The sequence below is a fragment of the Solanum dulcamara genome, chromosome 8, assembly GCF_947179165.1.
Source record: "Solanum dulcamara chromosome 8, daSolDulc1.2, whole genome shotgun sequence".
In the NCBI taxonomy this organism is placed as follows: Eukaryota; Viridiplantae; Streptophyta; class Magnoliopsida; order Solanales; family Solanaceae; genus Solanum; species Solanum dulcamara.
In genome coordinates this window covers 67,431,195-67,451,749 of record NC_077244.1, presented here as the reverse complement: position 1 = coordinate 67,451,749, position 20,555 = coordinate 67,431,195, and the positions used below count along the sequence as shown (strand labels likewise).

The 20,555-nt window shown below is 32.0% G+C and overlaps 2 protein-coding genes and 2 pseudogenes across 3 annotated transcripts; 2 read left to right on the top strand and 2 right to left on the bottom strand.

Moving 5' to 3' along the window:
• Positions 1–149: 149 nt before the first annotated feature.
• Positions 150–2,293, bottom strand: LOC129900742 (protein yippee-like At4g27745). 2 transcript variants are annotated; one of them, XM_055975763.1, is made up of 4 exons: positions 2,173–2,293; positions 1,329–1,485; positions 602–681; positions 150–484 (listed from the first exon to the last, which is right to left on the bottom strand). In XM_055975763.1, exons 1-4 carry the CDS (start codon positions 2,173–2,175, stop codon positions 257–259), a joined length of 468 nt encoding a protein of 155 aa, XP_055831738.1. In that variant the 5' UTR covers positions 2,176–2,293; the 3' UTR covers positions 150–256. The 2 variants fall into 2 exon arrangements, with proteins under 2 accessions (XP_055831738.1, XP_055831739.1); XM_055975764.1 differs by lacking the exons at positions 1,329–1,485; positions 2,173–2,293 and having other exon boundaries at positions 602–694.
• A 104-nt stretch (positions 2,294–2,397) lies between these two features.
• Positions 2,398–4,985, bottom strand: LOC129900741 (immune-associated nucleotide-binding protein 9-like; annotated as a pseudogene).
• Positions 4,986–15,585: 10,600 nt separating this feature from the next.
• On the top strand, positions 15,586–16,905 carry LOC129900098 (immune-associated nucleotide-binding protein 9-like; annotated as a pseudogene).
• A 1,117-nt stretch (positions 16,906–18,022) lies between these two features.
• LOC129901639 (immune-associated nucleotide-binding protein 9-like) lies at positions 18,023–19,811 on the top strand. Its single transcript, XM_055976888.1, has 5 exons — positions 18,023–18,254; positions 18,624–18,901; positions 18,999–19,164; positions 19,260–19,393; positions 19,601–19,811. The coding sequence occupies exons 1-5, from the start codon at positions 18,023–18,025 to the stop codon at positions 19,802–19,804; spliced, it is 1,014 nt and encodes a 337-aa protein (XP_055832863.1). The 3' UTR covers positions 19,805–19,811.
• Positions 19,812–20,555: the final 744 nt, after the last annotated feature.

Below are 20,555 nucleotides of genomic sequence, written 5' to 3'. Positions count from 1 at the left end.
AGTGAATCCGACTAGTACGGAATGAGTACGTATATAATTTCTGAAGATAATCGCGAATGCAGAAAGAATTCGTGAAACAAAAGTAAACAAATCAGTGAATTATACGGAACAACGGATGTTATAACATGAAACAACAGTGACTATACGGATGTGATAATTCTGTTGGAAAGTAGTCATGTAGAGTGAAAGCTCAGAGACAGGAAAAGATACTTACATTCAGTACTGACAAATAAATCAAAATGACTCTGGTAATGAGCTACCAATTATCTTTTACGATTTTGGACAACTCGAGTATGAATTTCCCTTCCTTGTACTTCTGTGATGGCTCAACAGCTCGTTCGTACTTCCAGCCCAAAACCTCGTTGCAATCCCCGCAGTATATGTCAGCAACTGTGTGAAGACCAGTTGTGAGATGTCTTTCTTCTTTGGTTCCAACAACAATATTCCTCACACGAGCAAAAAGGAAACCCTTGCCTTTCCTTCCCTGAAAAACAATATTTATTTTTTCTACGGTTAATGCACAGAAACCAGATGACCACAGATAAAGTGCATGACAATACCTATCTAGTAAAACTATATATGGCCAGATGAAATCGTTCACCTGAAACTTTTTAGAGATGATATCATCGTGTAATGAGACATGACTTCGACATTTGTTGCAGCTGTAAGAACGACGTTTGACTAATTCATCCATCCAACAAAACAGGAAGACAAAAGTTAATATTTTACACTAGGACAACAAGACACAAAGAATAAGCCAAACAGTGGAAGAACAGTAAATTTCTTTAACTTGGAAGGAAATGAGAACGATCCAGAAATCTGTGGTAGTTTAAACTTACAAGGCGGCAACACAAACTCTGTAATTTTTCTTTCAAGATTGATACTATTCGAAAGCTTTCCCACTAGCTAGCAAAAGAACTCTAAAAAACTTGACTTTACCAGCAAATGTCGCATGCCAATGAAAACTACCCTCAGTACCATAATCTATAATATATTGACAAAGTACTCCTATTCATTCTCGAAATTCAAGATCCAAATAATTAGACAAACTATTTATTATACACAGGTTATGAGTAATCTTAAAGTCTCATGGAGACAATAAACAAGAAGGAACTTAAGAAGTATGTTGTGTTCAGTATTCGCTAGCCATTGATAAACCATATGGCCCAATCTAATAGAAATCGGCACTGATAGAAATCCAAGAAAGTATCATTTTCTAACCAACATATTTTCGTTTCAGAGTATGAAGAGGGTAGAAAAGATTGCAAAAATAATCAAAGTACTAGTTCTTCCAAATCACGTCAATAACTAATAAAATAGACACTGACCTGTGAGCTCCTCAGTCTCCTTTTGAGTTTTCTCTAAGCTATCTTTCAATTCACGAATTTTGCTTTCTGCATATTTTTCTGCCTCCAACCGAGCAGTACGCTCCTCCTCCAACTGCTTTTCAAGACTATGCATGGTATCGTTCATCTTAGATTCAATCTATCAAATATATAAAGATAGGTCCGTAAAATGCTAAAGGGCACTATCTGGGAAACTAGAATTAGTTATGAGTCAAATAATATTTTATCTCATATAAGGAATTTCCCAAATTAACTTTTTAGCATTTACAAATAAAAAAATCTAATATTCATGCTTGACAATATTTTTGGATGCAATTTACAAATAGATAAATTTCTTGTTTAACAAAATTCAATTGATTTCCTACCAAAATTTGCAAATTGGCTCTCGAAAGAGAGTGTCAAAAGTCGAAACTGACACCAGCTATTAATGTAGCTAGTGAAAATGATTTCTGCAATTAATTTCTCACAGAAACGAGAACATATTGTGCTAGAACAAAAGCAATTTAACAGTCACATTTTTAGTCTGTTCCTCCCTGTGAAAACAGAGAATCATATATTTCAGTGTTGTCTCTCCGTTTATTAGACATAGTATCTTAGAAAGGAATAAAAGAGAGGCCAATCTAGCAACATGAAAGTATGAATTTAGGGAGCTCAGAAAGTCGACACAAGCTTGTTTCATCAAATTATAATTCTCTGCATGCTAAACTTGCTCTAGCAAAACGCAGTCGCAAGTAACACACTCAAAATGATGAAGTTTTATCTAACACTGACAACTGATGTTTTCAAATGACAAGTGAAGCAAAAGTGTGTCAACAGTGATATCTACCATTTCAGTTATTCATTTATATTGCTCCTCGAAAGACCACCTCTGCAGTTGTTCCTTCAACTCAGCTACCTCTTGCTTTAAATCTCCAAGCAAAGAATTAACCTCCATTGTGTCATTACGAAGCTTCATCTTCTATAAATGAGAAGAGATGAAAAAGATAGGTTATTCCTCCGCCCCCTTCAAAAGAACCTAAGCATAATGTGGAGAGAAAATCCAACAAATTACTTAATGTTGTATAGATACCTTTACTTCCTCAAACAAGTCATTCGTATATGGTTTTCCACCATTCGTTTGTACAACCATATTCACATGGAAAATAAGTTCCCTCAACTGTTCAGCTTTCTTCATTGGATCTTTAGTCTTATTGTCGAAAAGCACTTGTCTATTTCCACACATCTTAAGAACTTCCTGCAACGGTATGAACAATTAATTTTCGAACGATCAACACATTCTTGAGCATGCAAAGGTGAAAATAATAACTGACCAAGGGACTATTTTTAAACAAAAAACTATGACCATTCTCTAGTAGATTCATCCCACAAACTGAAACCATTTAGTTACAGAAGGAAAAAGAATTGTCATGACAAGCCAATAAAAATTCTTCGTTAGCTGAATATAACCATTGAAGATCAAGAAATCATAACAAAATGAAGAAACCTCTTGAGTATGCGGATGCTAAAATGCCTGCATATTAGTTAGTAGAATCAGTCAGCTTATTCCAAGGGATATGGTGCAAATACATTCAACAATAATTCTCTGCACATGATTTTACCTTTAAATGCTCAGGGCAGGAACGATCTAAGTGATCATTCAAAGAGTCATCGTCTTCGAGTCTATCCCCTCCAGTGAAGACCACAATCAAGTAATCACTAATTTTGGTCCCAAAGAACTCCTTAAAGTACTGGATAGAAGCTTGTTCCTCTTTTGAAAAGCGAGTTCGTACAGACAAAACAAAAAGAACAGCGTGGACACCATCATCAGCCAAATCAATGCATTTAACAATTTCGTTTCCAACCAATTCAGATTCAGCTGTAAAATCAAATCCTGCAATTCCCACAAGGCATAAACTAAGCTATCAGTGACTTTACAGATTATCTGACGGATATAAGAAATAGAGAAGCAAGTTCAGCAAATTCATGTTATCTATACTAGGCAAATTTCCTATGATGGTATTCTCTTTTCCCATATCCTAAGACATTCTTTCTGCTAATGTAATGCACCATATGTTATCAAATTACTCTACTTATCCCTTTTTATAGATTCAACATACCTCGAGCGACCCGAGCTAATTAGATCCTCGGTTCCCAATCAAACAAGCACGATTACAATCTACATGATTTAACAAATACGAGACATCAATCCCCAAGCCCATATTCCTTACTCACTTAGTGTTTTGGACGGCGAAAGGCGACAAAGCGAGCCGAGTGGCGAGGCTTTTTGAAGTGCAGTGCCAATTAATACCAAAAAATTAAAATCCTTAATTGCTTATATTAATAATCAAAATCTCAATAGCAATAACATATTAGCAAATATTTCAATCCAAAAACTAAAAATAGATAGTACATACTTAAAATCTTGAACTTGAATGAGCAAAACAAAACATAACAAAAGTCAAAACAGTGAGAAAAAAACAGAGGTAAAAGTAACTCTGACATCTGGAGAAGAAGAAGGAAAAAGAAAAAGAGGAAGAAGAAATTAGAAGAAGAAAAGGAGAAAGAAGTCTGGGCTGCCGGAGAAGTTAGTTGAGTCGCAATCTAAGAGTGCAACTGTGCAAATTTGGAAAGAAACCCCTAAAATACCTTTTAACTTTAAAATCCTAAATTAGTCGCCTTTTTTAAGAAAATACAAAAGGCGACGTCTTTCTTGCCTTTGTCGTCTCTCGCCTTTGTCGCCATTGTCGCCATGGCGTCGCCTTTTGAAGATCGCCTCACCACAAAGCTAATAGACGATGAGGGGTCGTCTCGCCTCGCCTCTCACCATTGGCAACAAGGCGATCGCCTTTCACAACACAAGTTAGTCCCATAATGACTTGAACCTTCCAATCTCGCCCTTTCCACTAGGCTATCCATAGCTTGTTTCAAGTATGCTATAACAACAAGAACATACCCAGTGTAATCCTACCAGCGGGATCTGAGGAATGTAGTGTACGCAGCCTTGTCCCTACCTTGTGAAGGTAGATAAGATTGTTTCGACGTACCCCCGGCGTTTCAAGTATGCTTCTTATCATATAATAGAATATGTTTAATCATACACACATTAAAAGAAAAAATATCAAGCTTTTCTTTAATAATAATTGACAGTACATTTCTCTTAGAATTAAATTGACTACAAGATTCTAGTTAACACATAGCAGTAAAAAGCGAGCTCATTTATAATTGATAGAAAATAATTGACCGTACCAGGGGTATCAATCACATCAAGAATCTGTCCATCTTCTAATCGAGTCCTCTGAATCTCACAAGTTTCTTGTAACACCACCAAAGCTTGACCTCGACTTGAATGCGTTTCTACCAAGAATGCTATTGCCTGTGGCACTTCTTCCATCACCTAGATGCCCAAACAGAAGTAGTGTCCGAGCTTCATTTGCAACAAACTCCCAATCATCACTGACTGAACTTCCTCCCATCTTATTGTATCTTATCGGATCAAATCACCTTAAGCAACGGGTCACCGTCAGGTTAACCATGAAACAGCTAATTAAAGATCAACAACAAACAAAGTCTTTTCTGATTATTACGTAAATCTACAAAATGGTAACCCCTTCAGATAAAAGATTCAAAGCATTTAAGAGAGCAGAACAAAATAGAGCCGTTATTTTTATAAATAAGTAGTTGAATGTTTGGATAAAAGTGTTTATGCTGAAAATAAATGTTTGAATTTTAGGGTTAAAAAGAATAAAAAGGGTAGTTTGGGAATTTAGTTAAAATATGAGGGATATAAAAGTAATTTTCATGGTCAAACAAAATGGCTTTAAGCACTTATAAAAACAAATAGTTAAAAATCCTAACTTTTCATTTTTGACTGAATTTAAGAATTTTATGGCTTAAAATTAGCATTAGCCAAACACGTTCAAAAGCTAAAAAGGGTTAAAGCTCGTCCAAACGGGCTCATAGACACTTTCTAAGAAGGGATTTCACATGCATATATGGCAGTGCTAAAAACTTTAATGATCGTATCCAGGACGATTAATTCTTGGATATGGAAAAATGGAGGTCGGGATGATCAGTTACAAGCAAGGTTCTCATAGGCTAATTAATATCATCAAAAAATTATACACAGTATATAGGTATTAATATTTGAAGAAATTTCTAATTTCAACAAAGTTTCAACATAGGAGAAGAAAAACGAATCTTGTTTGTAAGTTTTAGCATCATGATCAATCATAGTAGTGTTTATAATAAGTTAATTACTTGATCAACAAAAGATCAATGTTATATTTCATTTTTAAAAAAAAACAGCAAGATGATAGTAGAAATTCCTCCACATTATACAAGAAAACAAGTACAATTTTGCTGACCTTGAGAGAAAAAGGGGCTGCAGGAGATTGACTAATGAGGGCAAATAATCCCTTTCTTGAGAAACAAAAAGATATAAGGGCTGATTAATGTGTTAATATCTCCTTAAGAATTAGGATATAGTCATTTTTAATATAAAAAAAATATTTGAATAAAACTAATTTAGCTAAAAAAAAAATACGGAACAATTCTAGCACACTGTTAAAATTGAAATTTTTTGATAAGTGAAATTCGTGCGGAATTTCAGAAAGTTCGAGAGTTTGAAATTTTAGGGATATGTATAAGTTCAAACTCAGGGAAAGATATATTGAATTTAAAAAACGTATAAATGTTTAAATTTAAATATTTTTATAGAATTTGAAATAGATATTAATGACATAATTTTAAAATAGATGTTATAAATAAAATAATAGTAAAATATATATGATTTAGAATAGGTACCTTCGGTCATATAGGACCGTGAAATATTATGAAAGTGTTTAAACTATATTCTAGAGTTTCAACTTTATGACGGTATAAATTCTAAAAACAAAATTTTGCATCAAAATTATAGTATTAAATTATAGTGTAAAAATTGGGTTAGAATTCTAGGACATAATCACTTTTGAAAGTTTTCAGCTCTAGCGCATTGAATTGGAATGTCACTTATTAGATTTTTTTTCGAAATCTCAACCGTCCAAGTGGATATTTGCCAATTTCTTTCATATATATATATATTAAATAAAAGGAAAAAGGCTTAAATATGCCATTAAATTTTGAAAAAAGACTCAGTTATGCTATTTGTTAAAAACTTGATTTATTTATGTTATTTTCTTTTGAGAAAAGATTCATCCATGTCATTATTTGTTAACTGAAATGCATAGATGAGCCAAACTATTAACCGATGACATAGATGAATTTTTTCTCAAAGTTCAATGGCATATTTGAACTTTTTCAATTTTAAATAATAATTTAGTTAATGACGTGGCCGAATAATAATTGACCACATGTACAAAATAATTTTGCAAAACGAAAAATATTTTTAGTTTATAAATAACGGTATGAATGAGCCTTTTCTCAGATGAAAATGGCATAAATGAGCCAGACTTTTAACGGATGACATATATGAACCTTTTCTCAAAGTTTGAGGGCATATTTGAGCTTTTTTCCTAAATAAAATTACATATTTATTTCTGGAAAAATAATACTCCCTCTATTTCATATTAACTGAATTTTTGAGGCAATGCACACATATTAATAAAAACATTCATGGACATAATTTGAACCATACTTTCCACTATTGTCTTTTGTAAAATCATAAATATAACTTTGCAAGTAGTTCGATTTATCTCCTAGAAAATATAAAATTTCAATAAATGAAATGACAAATATATTTTTTTTTTTTAAATATTCATTTTAAATTTTGAATAATTCAATTATTTTGAATAATGAAAATTCCTAGTTACCCTATTAAGTAAGATTTGTATTATATAAAAGAATATATAATTCAAAAATTAAGAAAGAGTCGTGACAAGGCCCAACTGCAGCTTTCAAGTGTCCGAAGGAATGCAGAAAGACATCTTCTTAAAATGACTAAGCTGCCCTTTCATATTGAGAGGAATAGAATATTACGCAAGGGTTCAATTGCCTTTTCATAAGAAAAGTTTATTTATTACTCCACAGTCCACCGAATAAATCTTCTTCACTCTCTCAATCTCTTTATAAAGCTTCAACTTCAGATTATATTTTTTCTCACTTCTTCTTAATGCATCAAAATTATTTTATATCTTTTTTTTACCGTTATTTCCGTTTCTTTTATTCCCAAACAATATCACAACTTGTATTATTATTCATGTCCCACAGTATACACTGTCATCAGTGTGCAGAATTTTTAGGAAGCAGCGTAGATATTTATATATAAGTAAGTTATATTGAGGTTTGAACCTCCAACCCCAACCAAGAAAATCAGCCAATGATCCAACATGCCTTAAATAGTGTCATTTTATTAAATATATATCTTTATGCATAGTATTAATATATATGTTTAGTGAAAATCTTCGAGGAAGGGGTGTCGCTCAACGTGGGTCTGTTCCTGACTGTCATCTCAAGTGATGTATCCAGGATTTTGTGCAAACAGTGTCGGCATTTTAGTAACTGCACCAACGAAAAAAATACTGTAACAAGATACAACAGCAGAACTAAGCAAAAAGAATGGCTTCGTTGGAAATTATGATAGATACAAATAGAACAAAAATGAACATTTTCTATAGTTTTAAATTAATTGTTGATAGGAAAAGACTATATTTCTTAACTAATTCTTCCGAACTTAGCAAGTATACCAAAATCAACAATCAATAATGGCGACACGAGGATTTTTCTATCTCTAGCACAAATCCAAAAGATGAGGGTTAGATCAGATCCAGAGAGGTTCAAAAGTTAACAGGAAATAAGATTTCTCTTGGTCACTTACAAAATGAATAGAAGAAAAATATAGGTTTAGAACTATGACATTCTAGATAAAAAAAATGGTCTGTATACAAATGTAATCACCTTCTTTAATTTCGAAAAACCAATTCTCTCAATTACTATAGGTTATATATCGGTTTAGAACTATGACATTCTAGATAAAAAAAATGGTCTGTATACATGCTAAGAAGTTTAAAATATACAGGAAAATGTTGCTCAATAAATTTTTAATTGAATTATATTTATGAATAGTACTTGGAGTTGCAACCTATTTGATAAGAATCGGGTTGCGGAAGGGAAATTATATAGATTAAAAATAAAAATTGAAAGATATGTGAAATTGAAGAAGAAAAAATCTCCAAATTCAAAAAATGTGCTAAGAAGTCTAATTGATCTTAGTATTCAAAATTAACAGATTAAAACTAATTATGATACTAATAGAGCCAATTCTAGAATTTAGATCAAAAGTGATCTAGACCCCTATTTCAAAGAAATTGGAGACAACAATTAGTATAAGACTAACCACCTTCTTTAATTTACGAATAAGAACCAAAGATATCAAGTTAAGAATTAATCTTACCTCTTAAAAAATAAGATAAGTCCATAGTCACCACACACAAAGGTGTAAAGAAGAGAAACCTCTCAAATAATATTAATCATCATGTTGTCTTCAAAATAATAAAACCTACCTCTATATATAGGGAAAACCTATCCCAAATAGAATGAGATTCAATTCCTACTTTTATGGAAGTAATAACTAGGAAACTTTTAAATAGGAATTTCAAAATAAAAAACTTTTAAACTAAGAAACTTTGACTTTGAACGTCCGCTTCATATGACCCAATCTTCTTCCTTTTGGGCTTGAATTTGGACACTTCTTTCTTGATAAACATATTCTTGTTTTTTCATTGAAGTCCGTAAATTTTAATGGAAGTATGCCAACGTGGATGCTATCACTATTACTTAGTAGTGTTGTAGGGGCGGAGCTAGAGGGACGATACTTGAAGTTGCAACTTATTACTTATTTGTGCTGTAGGGGCGGAGCTAGAAGAGCGAAACTGTTATATAAGGTCAATTTTCTTTTATCTATATATAACATAAAATGAGTTACCTTGTTAATGTAACACCCCCTAAAATGTTGTATGTGATGTTTCAATTCTTGACGAAAATTATATTGTTTTTGTATTTTAGGCATAACTTTTCATAGAATAGTCCAAATTAGGTGATTCAAATTTCTGAATAACTCCAACATCATTATCTACAACTTCTGAGAGACCATATCTTACGATTCAAAGTCTAACTAGGTCAAATAAATTAATTTTTGCAAGATATGGTGTTGTGAAGAAATAGAGTATTTGTAGAAGAAAAATCATATCTCACTGTAGGATGCTCTAAAGCGATTGATTCTTACACGACATAAAAGCAGACTTCTAGAGTTACAATTCAAATGGACACCAAATCCTAATGAGAAAGTTATCTTGTTTAAACGCAGCTCTGAAAAAGAGTATTCCATTAAAAAAAATAATCTCACCAACCATGAAAAGATCTAGATCTATTTGACATCACCCATGACATCAATAGTCCTCCATTTGACATCATCCACGAGATCACAATCCTCCATTGAATTTTCAAGATCATCCTTTGTACTTATTTTTATTTATTGTCAAGTCTCTCCTCCACACCTATAAATACCCACCTTATTTCCTCATTTTATTTCATCAACCTTTGTCAAGCAACTCTTCTCTCTATACACTTTTTTACTCATTCTCAAATATAGTTTTAGTTTTTAGTAGTGTAGAAATATTATTTTGGTGATTCTTATACTCCGGATAGTAAACAAAATACTTCGGCGAGGAGAAAATGATAGGAGTTCAAGAGTGTTCATTGAGTTATTCAACTCAGAGTACAGCTTCAGATTCCAGGTATATAAGGCTATTCATAGCATTGGATTGAGTTCGTCCATGCGTCCAATATTTAAATTCATCGTAATTGAGTTATAGTTGAGTTTTACCCTAATTCTAGAATTTTAAATGAGTTAATTCTTCTTCTATTGAGTTAGATATATTTATGCATTGAGATTATTATTATTTTTATCTCTCATATTATTAAAATTATTGTTCGTGGCTACTTTTCCATGAACCCTAATTGATTTGATGTTCATTAATATTTTTACGCGTGTTTTTAATAAAGATGTTGAATTTTAATATTCATTGACAAAAAGTGTGATTTGAATTAATACTATATATGTATTTTATTGAGTTTTGAAAGAGAAAAATAATTAAGTTTAAATGAATTTGATTCTTTGGATTAAATGATGTTTTGAGCAAGATATTTTGATGAGATGTAAATGATGTTTTGATTTGTAATGATTGATGAAAATGTAATGAGATGAATTTGATATTTTAAATAAAAGTCCAATAAGACTAGACAATGAGATTAATATGAGCACATATTTTGGGAGTAGTATTGAGCACCGGGTTGTGTAAGAGTTTAATTGACTCAAACTCCAGAACTACGTAGCTAACGTAGGATGGAGGCTATGCCTCTTAAATCCCCAAAAGAGGACTTTGATGATTGGATCCAAGATGGTGATCTATTTTACCCTGGCAAGGTATTGGATGGATGTGGCAACGACATCGCTTTGTTGTATCATTACTAGCTCATAAGTGATGTTTGTCGGTTAGAGAAACTCCCAACTGAGTAAGCATTGCTTATTATTATTTTTACACTTGCATTACACATTGATGTTGAGATGATGTTGAATTCTGAGCTGAGTCTTCCTGAGAGGAGTTTCTTGATATCTGTCCTTACTTTCCTGCCATTTTACATACTCGTACATTCCATGTACTGACGTCATTCGATCTGCATTATTTTATGATGCAAATACAGATGTTAGAGATCCTCAACAGGTGCATCGTTGAAGATCATTACTTTTCAGCTATTTGATGAGTCCTTCTTGTATTCAGAGGAACTCTTTATCCTTTTATTATTGTTGAGTATTATGTTTCTTTTGAGATAGCCATGGACATGTCATTGACACCGTCTGATAGTGTTAGAGGCTTCGTAGACAGAGTTTGATGATGTAGTTTGAGTAGTCCTCCTTTGAAATTACTTCTTCTAAGAATTATTTCTTTCCTTTAATTTGTTGTTGATGATGGCAAGCCCATATAAGTATTCTTACTTTCATTTAAGTCTTCCGCTGATGAACGAATGAGTAATGAGACCACGTGGTTCTCTCGGAGGCTAGAGATAGTTTCTGAGTGCCGACCACACCTAGGGTACCCTCTCGGGGCGTAACAGTTAAAATTCCTACCCCTGCCACTGCTTACTAGTTTCGTTTATATTTCACTTGCATGATGGTAATCCATTAAATTAATAGATTAACAATGAAAATAATTCTTCTTTTTCTTCTTCTTCTTTTTTTTGGGTTGATTTTGCTCCTTTTATCGTATTTCAAGGTAATACACAAGTATCCTCTTCAACTATAACCGTAATCACTAGGACACACCTAAACTAAACTAAGGTCCTATTACCTCCCTAATTATTTTAAAGTGTAATAAACACACACTAAAACCTATATAATCACTCAAATGAAGGGAAATGCTTTACACTCGCCTCCACATCAATGCCACATCACTAATGTAACACCCCTTAAAATTTTATTGATTCATGGATCCTTTCATTCATGAAGTCCAAATAAATTATCAAAAAAAAACTATTTAATTCAAGCATGAACCTTTATGGATTTTCATATCATGATTCTAATTGCATAGATTATTAAATATTTGAAGTTTAATCACCTATCTTATGTTAGTTTATGTTGGCTCTTAAATGCATTAAATATTTTTTTTTGATTAATGAAAGGTCCTTATATGAAGACATAAAAATGTTTTAAAGTATTTTGATTATATTATGATCTCTCATGCCTAAAGTATTTTTATCATAATTATTTCTCTCATTACTAAAGTATTTTGATTATATTATGATCTCTCATGCCCAAAAATATTTTTATCATATTATGATCTCTCATTACTAAAGTATTTTGATCATAATTATATTCTCTAATGACTAAAGTATTTTGATTATATTATGATCTCTCATGTCTAAAGTATTTTGATCATAATTATTTCTCTCATGACTAAAGTATTTTGATTATATTATGTTCTCTCATTACTAAAGTATTTTGATCATGTTCTAAAGTATTTTGATCATATTCTAAAAGTATTTTGATCATAATTATTTCTCTCATGACTAAAGTATTTTGATTATATTATGTTCTCTCATGACTAAAGTATTTTGATTATATTATGTTCTCTCATTACTAAAGTATTTTGATCATGTTCTAAAGTATTTTGATCATATTCTAAAAGTATTTTGATCATAATTATTTCTCTCATGACTAAAGTATTTTGATTATATTATGTTCTCTCATGACTAAAGTATTTTGATCATGTTCTAAAGTATTTTGATCATATTCTAAAAGTATTTTGATCATGTTCTCTCATGACTAAAGTATTTTTATCATATTCTAAAAGATTTTGATCATGTTCTAAAAGTATTTTGATCATGTTCTCTCATGCCTAAAGATTTTGATCATGTTCTAAAGTATTTTGATCATATTCTAAAGTATTTTGATCATGTTCTAAAGTATTTTGATCATGTTCTAAAAGTATTTTGATTATGTTCTCTCATGCCTAAAGTAATTTGGACATAACTTTTCATAGGATGGTCCAAATTAGGTGATTCAAATTTCTGAATAACCACAACATCATTACCTACAACTTTCATGAAGAACATATCTTAAGATTCGGATTTTAAGTAGATCAAATAAATTGATCTTTGCAAGACATAGTGCTGTGACGGAATGGAGTGTTTGTAGAATAAAATTCATATCTCGATGTAGAATACTCCAAATTGGATGATTCTTGAACTAACTGAAACTAGACTTCTATATCTACAATTCTTATGAAGACATCAAATCCTAATAAGGAATTTATCTTATTCAAACGCAGCTTCGAAAACAGATATTCCGTTAAAAGAGATTTCATCTCACCTACCATAGAAAGATCTAGAACCATTTGACATCATCCATGACATCAAAATTCTCCATTGAATTTTCAAGATCATCCTTTATGATTATGTTTATTTATTGTTAGGTCCCTCCTCCACACCTATAAATACCCACCTTATTTCCTCATTTTATTCACCAAGCTTTCTTAAGCAACTCTTCTCTCTATATACTTCTTTACTCCTTCTCAAATATAGTTTTAGTTTTAGTAGTATAAAGATACTACTCTAGTGATTCTTATACTCCGGATAGTACACAAAATAAACCGGCGAGAAGAAAAGGCTAGGGGTCCAAGAGTGTTCCAATTCGAAGTAAAGCTTCCGATTTAAGGTATGTAAGGCTTTCATAGCATTGGATTGAGTTCGTCCATGCGCCCAATATTTAAATTTATTATAATTGAGTTATAGTTGAGTTTTATCCAAATCTTGAATTCTAAATGAAATAATTCTTCTTCTATTGAGTTTGATATATTTATGCATTAATATTATTATTATTGTTATCTCTCATATTATTGAAATTATTGTTCATGGCTACTTTCCCATGAATCCTAATTGATTTGATGTTCATGAATATTTTTATACATATTTTGAGTAAAGATGTTGGCTTTTTAATATTTTTATTGATAAAAAGAGTGATATGAATTAATACTATATATGTATTTTATTGAGTTTTGAAAGAGAAAAAGAATTGAGTTTAAATGATTTTTTTTGAGTAAATGATGTTTTGAGAAAGATGTTTTGATGAGATGTAAATGATGTTTTCGAAGTATAATAATTGATGAAGAGGTAATGAGATGAGTTTGATGATTTAAATTAAAGTCCAATGAGACTAGATGATGAGTTTAATATGAGCACATATTTTGGGAGTAGTATTGAGCACCGAGTTGGGTAAGAGTTTAATTGACTCAAACCCCAGAACTACGTAGCCAGCGTAGGATGGAGGCTATGCCTCTTAAGTCCCAAAAAGAGGACTTTGATGAGTGGATCCAAGATGGTGATGTCCTTTACCCTGGCAAGGTATTGGATGGATGTGGCAAAGACATCGCTTCGTTGTATCATCGCTAGCTCATAAGTGATGGTTGTCGGTTAGAGAAACTCCCAACTAAGTAAGCATTGCTTATTACTATTATTTTTATTATTATATTTTAAACTTGCATTACATATTGATGTTGAGATGATGTTGAGTTCTGAGATGAGTTTTCTTGAGAGGAGTTTCTTGATATCTGTCCTTACCTTCCTGCCATTTTACATACTCGTACATTCCACGTACTGATGTCATTCGACCTGCATCGTTTTATGATGCAGATACAAGTGTTAGAGATCCTTAACAGGCGCATCATTGAAGATCATTTCTTTTCAGCTATTTGGTGAGTCCTTCTTTTATTCGAAGGAACTCCTTATCCTTTTATTATTGTTAAGTGTGATGTTTCTTTTGAGGTAGCCATGGACATGTCATTGGCACCATCTAAGAGTATTAGAGGCTTCATAGACAGAGTTTGATGATGTAATATGAGTAGTTTTCCTTAGAAACTACTTCTTCTAAGAATTATCATTTTTTTTCCTTTTGATATTGATGATGACAAGCCCACAATAGTATTCTTAAGTCTTTCGCTGATGAACAAATGAGTAATGAGACCAAGTGGTTCTCTCGGAAGCCAGAGATGGTTTCTGAGTGCCGGTCACGCCTAGGGTACCCTCTCGGGTCGTGACAACTAAATCGTTAGATCTAAAAAAAATTAAAAAATCTCGTTAGATCTAAAAAATAAAATTTCAAAAATAATTTAATTTAGATTGTGCTAACCATATATTGCCTAAACTAAATCTCTAATATCCATTTTTTTTTGAATTTCATGTTAAGTGTCTGAGTAAAAAAGAAAGAAAAAGAAAATTCTTCTGATATTATACAAATTGATGAAATATCTAGAAAAAGATCACCGACAATTTAAGTATGTTGTGAAAAAAATATTTATATTTCTAAAAATGATAAAATTAGTCTCTATTTCATAATGAAAAAAGAAATTTAATTAAAAAGATATCAACTTAAGTTTTAATGTTAACTACTTATGTGTATTAATTAATAATGAAAATGGACATATTTCCAAATTAGTCAGATTTTATACTTCTTTTTCGTCTCTCACTTGTCTCAAAGAGAGTGAACAAACTCTCTGTGCCCCTCAGTACTGAAGGGCGTATTTATTACACTTTAAAATAATTCAGGGGTATTAGGACCTTAGTTTAGTTTAGGTGTGTCCTAGCGATTTCGATTATAGTTGTTGGGTTACTTGTGTATTATCCCTTGTATTTCTGTTAATGCTGCATTTCTTCAGCATCAGTTAGACTCATAGATTTTGCTGTTAACATGTTCCCTTTGTTTTAGATAATTTGATTAAACAAGTTATAAGATGGGTGGAAGTGCAATAAGTGATGGTTGGGGAATTGCTCCGAATGAAGCTCGGACACTAGTTATGATTGGACGTAGCGGAGATGGTAAGAGTTCTACAGGGAATAGCATTCTCGGAAGAATCTGCTGGTGTTACATCTACCTGTGAGCTTCAAACAACACAATTGCCAAATGGACCAGTACTAGATGTAATTGATACGCCTGGTATGTCTAGCACAACAATTTCTTGTATGTAACGACAATGTGTGCTTGATTAGCACATTTACGTGTCTGCAAGATTTTGTATATATGGTTATAATAACAACTCATCACGGAAAGCTTTATCCTGTATGACATTTAATAACGCTTTGTGCTCTAAAATTGTGGTGCATCAAGTTTAATTTTCCAAAAGAAAAGAATATGTTAAGATATGGGAGTTACCAATGAGCTAATAACGTTGTGGGAATTGCAGTGTGGTTTGATATTTCCATTGATCAAGAAATTATTGGAAAAGAACTCGTTAACTGCGTCGATTTGGTTAAATATGGCATCCATGCTTTTCTTTTAGTTCTTCTGTGAGAAGTCGCTTTTCAAGAGAACAACAAGCATCCGTCCAGTGTTTTCAACATTTCTTTGGTAACAATAATAGTGACTACATGATTGTGGTATTCACCGGTGGAGATGATCTGGGAGATCATGATATGACTTTGAATGATTACTTAGACGCCGTCTGCCCTGAAACATTGAATGTAAGATTAAATACATGTAGAGATCTTGTTAATGTCTATGCTTTTTAGCATTCTTCTGTTCAAGATTATTTTCTTTATTGGTTTTCAAATATCTTTTACTATGATTTGGCTTAAATTTCTCATGATGAATACTGTGAAGATTGTTACACAGATAAATTATTTGGATTGACGTTGCAATGTGCCAAAATCGACTAGTTCAGTTTGACAATAGGACTAAAGACCCAATTAAGAAAGCTGAGCAATTGAAAGACCTTCTTTTCCAAGTTAATTCAGTTGGGGAAAAGAATGGTACATACAATTTGTTCAATGAATTGAAGGTTTGAATTTGATTACTATTTTAATTGTTTGGATTCTATTTAAACATTATTCCCTTTTGTTTGTCAAGTGGGATTAGATCCTCCATTTGCATTTACAGGAAGTAGCAACAAATTTTCATTATCAGAAGGTAAAGGTTGATTCTTCAACCGGATATTCTGAGGAAGACATAAATGTATTGAAGGACCAAATGCAGAGGTCCCACGAGGAGCAGCTTAGACGAATAACTGGAGCAGTATATAATTGTGATTGTTCTTCCTAATGCCCTTTGCTTCCTAATGATTTTACTAAGGGTGTTCAAAGCTTCACTATACATCTCTAAAAATTTGTTTTTGACCTAAATATATAATATTGTTTTCTATATGTACTATATATTTTTTCCACAAAAGGATTCGAGTGACCACTTTTGGGTCAAAGTAGCTATGTCCCTGGCTGAATGTGCATTTTCATTTGGTCTGTGCTTATGAGTTGTTGATTATCGCAGAGCCAATATCTACTGGTGTCCCGGAAATTATCATAATGGCTTGTTGAAAGTTAACTAGTATATCTTTAACATTAGATAAGTATGCTCAATATTTAAAAGAATTAAGAATAAACTATATTTTATATTATTTTTTTAAAAAAATGTGAAAAAGGCTAAAACAACAATTAAAATGGAATGGGAAATTAAGAAGTTTTGTAGTTGCCGAAAATAAAATTCAAATATTAAAAGAGAGTCATCATGAGGCCTAAAGTGCGACTTTCAAGTGGAAATGAGACGTTTTTCGGAAAATGAAAAGGCAGGGGGCAGGCTGCTCTCGTTAACCAAGAAAAGCTTATTTATTTAACTACTCCACTCCAAGTATCTTCTTCAGTCTCTCTGTAAGCTTCAACTGCAGAGTTCTTTTTTATAAGAGTAAAGGTATTTCACTGCTTCATAGTACTTATTTTATATTCTTACTATTGTATTCCATTTCTTGAATAATAAATATGTCTAACATGCATGGTCTGATCAAGAATATGATCTGATGAAAAAAAAATCCCTTCAAAATCATATAATGTGGAAACATCTGTACTCTGCATAGTAATAAATATTTACTATGTTATTTTAACACCATAGACTAGTACTTCTAGGTAGTTCCATAGTATATACTTTGTCATCTTAATATGTACTAGTTGAAGTTGCAGCCTAATATATACTTACATGCTGTGAATCCATTATCAAGGTGTGCTTCCTTCTATAGGTATTACAATAGCTATCACTTTATTGCTTTACATGTTATAGTAGACAACTTGTATAAATTTCACATTTAAAGGAGATCTATGGATATCCTTTTTTTGAATGACTTGATAGTGTACAATCAAATCTCACATTTGATGATCTGATTCAATAAGATAAAATGGGTGGAAGTGCAATTTTAAGTGATGATTGTTGGGAATTTGGCAACAATGAAGCTCGGACAGTGGTTCTAATAGGACGTACTGGAGATGGAAAGAGTTCGACTGGCAATAGCATTCTTGGGGAAAAGGTATTTAGGTCAATGCCTCAATCTGCTGGAGTTACAGCTACTTGTGAGGTCCAAAGAACGCAATTGCCAAATGGCCAAATATTGGATGTGATCGACACGCCTGGTACATAGATATACCAAATCTTTTTATGCAACTACAGTGTGTTTGTGTTTAATTTATTACAACTCAAGGAAAGCTTTTATCTTATAGTCAATTTTTTATGGAAAAAAGTTTGATACTTCTCCGCATTTGATAACCGGTACATAGAGTGTCAATCTTTGTAACTTGTGCTCTCAAATAATGTGAGTTCATTCGAAATTGAGTGGTGCATCAAGTTTGCCACAAAAAAAAGAATATGTTAAAGATATGGGAAGTGCAAAATACAGAGGAAATTCTCCTTGCTTAGTATGGTTTTTCTGGACACTGCATCTCGTAATTTTGACATGTTATCACAAGAGTTACTGATAGTAATTAAGATTGTTGGAATTGTAGGGTTGTTTGATTTTTCAGATGATACCAAAATTATTGGAAATGAAATTGTTAAATGCATCAGTATGGCTAGAGATGGCATCCATGCTGTCCTCTTAGTTCTTTCTGTAAGAACTCGCTTTTCAAGAGAACATCAAGCAGCTATCGAGAGTTTTCAACATATCTTTGGCAACAAAATTAGTGACTACATGGTTGTGGTATTCACCGGTGGAGATGATCTTGAAGACCATAATGTGACTTTAGATGCTTACTTGGGTGCCGACTGCCCCGAGCCTTTACAGGTAAGATTACATCTAGAGATCTTACAAATGTCTAAAGGCTTGTATTTTGGGTCGTGAAGATTGCTCCACAGATAAATTATTTGTATTGTCATTACAGGAATTGGTTGCTATGTGTCAAAATAGGGTACTGCTTTTTGACAATAGGACGAAAGACCCATTCAAGAAAGCACATCAACTAAAAGAGCTTCTTGAACAAGTGAATTTGGTTGTGGAAAAGAATGATGGAAAACCATATACGAATGATTTGTTCAAGGAATTGAAGGTTTGACCTTAATTATCAGTTAATAGTTAGTTGAATTCCATTTTGACATTATAGAATTGAATGGTTAGAACTTTGTTGTCATATTCTATCTCATTTAAGGAGCCATAAATTTTCATTATCAGAAGGAAATGGTTGATTCTTCAACAGCACATTCTGAGGAAGGCATAAATGAATTGAAGGACCTAATGCAGAAATCCCATGAGGAGCAAATTAGTCGAATAACTGAAATGGTAACTGTGATACATATTATTATTGTTAAAGTCTCTTTGCTTGCATTACTAGAATTTTGTTGATGTACATATCATAATTGTTGATGCATTACACATACGTCATGGCTATGGACCCCTAACAATAACAAAAACTATGCCTCAACTTAAAACAAATTCTGGCAGTCCATGTTGTACCATTTTATGGAACAATGTTTATGTTTTTGACAGGTAGAATCGAAGCTAAAAGTGAACATACAAAGACTAGAGAAGCAATTAGAGAAGGAGCATGCTGCTAGGCTTGTGGCTGAACAAAAGGCGGAAAAAGCACAGAAAGCATCAAAGGATGAGCATCGAAAGCTGAAAGATCAACTTCATAGCTCCCGTAGGGAGATTCAGAAGCTCCGTGGTCGGCCTGTTTGTAATATTATGTAATTAAGATATGGGGAATGTGTATGTTTTGGAAGTATCTTAATTAGCTTATGTTTGCACTCTTGTTTTCAATTTTGTGAAACTGATAATATGTAGCTGGATGTTTTTTCATTTAGTTTGTTTGTTGCCTTTATGCTTTTGGATTATATTATTTGTCAAAGCTTATGTTTATGGAACAAATTTATCTGTATTTCTTTAAAAGTAGAAATGTTATTTTCTTTAAATTCTTATTTAATTATTTTGTAATATTTATCTCACCTGTTATTTCAATAAGTGTGCGATTTATAGCTTCTAATTCTACATACACGTGCCATGCAAATACACTAAACTAGCTTATTAAATATTCTTATTTGAAATATACTAAGGGCCTGTTTGGAAAGTTATAATGTAATTGAAATTTGGTGTAGTTGGGTTTAATTACACTCTTTGACATGTTTGATAGATCAAGTAATTATTTGGTAAAAGAAAAATTGAGTGTAATTGAAGAGATTACACTTTTCAAATCCCAAGAAAGGGTATGAAATTTGTGTAATTACATGAAATTTTTTAAAATTCTTCTTTTATTTTTATTTTTATTTTTTTATTTTTATTTATTTTTTTATTTCTATTATTTTAAAAAAATATTTTTATCATTCTAATATTTTCTAAAAAAAAATATTTTTTATTTTTTATATTTCATTTCATTCTCATTTTCAACCTTTACTTTTTCATATTATTTTATGTAGTTTTTCATATTATTTATTTTATTATTATT

Excerpts from the sequence above, each read along its gene's own strand:
- LOC129901639 (XM_055976888.1), top strand. The coding sequence starts at position 18,023 with ATGGGTGGAAGTGCAATTTTAAGTGATGATTGTTGGGAATTTGGCAAC. Across the intron at positions 18,255-18,623 it reads GGATGTGATCGACACGCCTG|GGTTGTTTGATTTTTCAGAT; the intron begins GTACATAGATAT and ends TTGGAATTGTAG. Across the intron at positions 18,902-18,998 it reads ACTGCCCCGAGCCTTTACAG|GAATTGGTTGCTATGTGTCA; the intron begins GTAAGATTACAT and ends TTGTCATTACAG.
- LOC129900742 (XM_055975763.1), bottom strand. Across the intron at positions 682-1,328 it reads GGAGACTGAGGAGCTCACAG|TCAAACGTCGTTCTTACAGC; the intron begins GTCAGTGTCTAT and ends TGGATGAATTAG. Across the intron at positions 485-601 it reads TCATCTCTAAAAAGTTTCAG|GGAAGGAAAGGCAAGGGTTT; the intron begins GTGAACGATTTC and ends ATTGTTTTTCAG.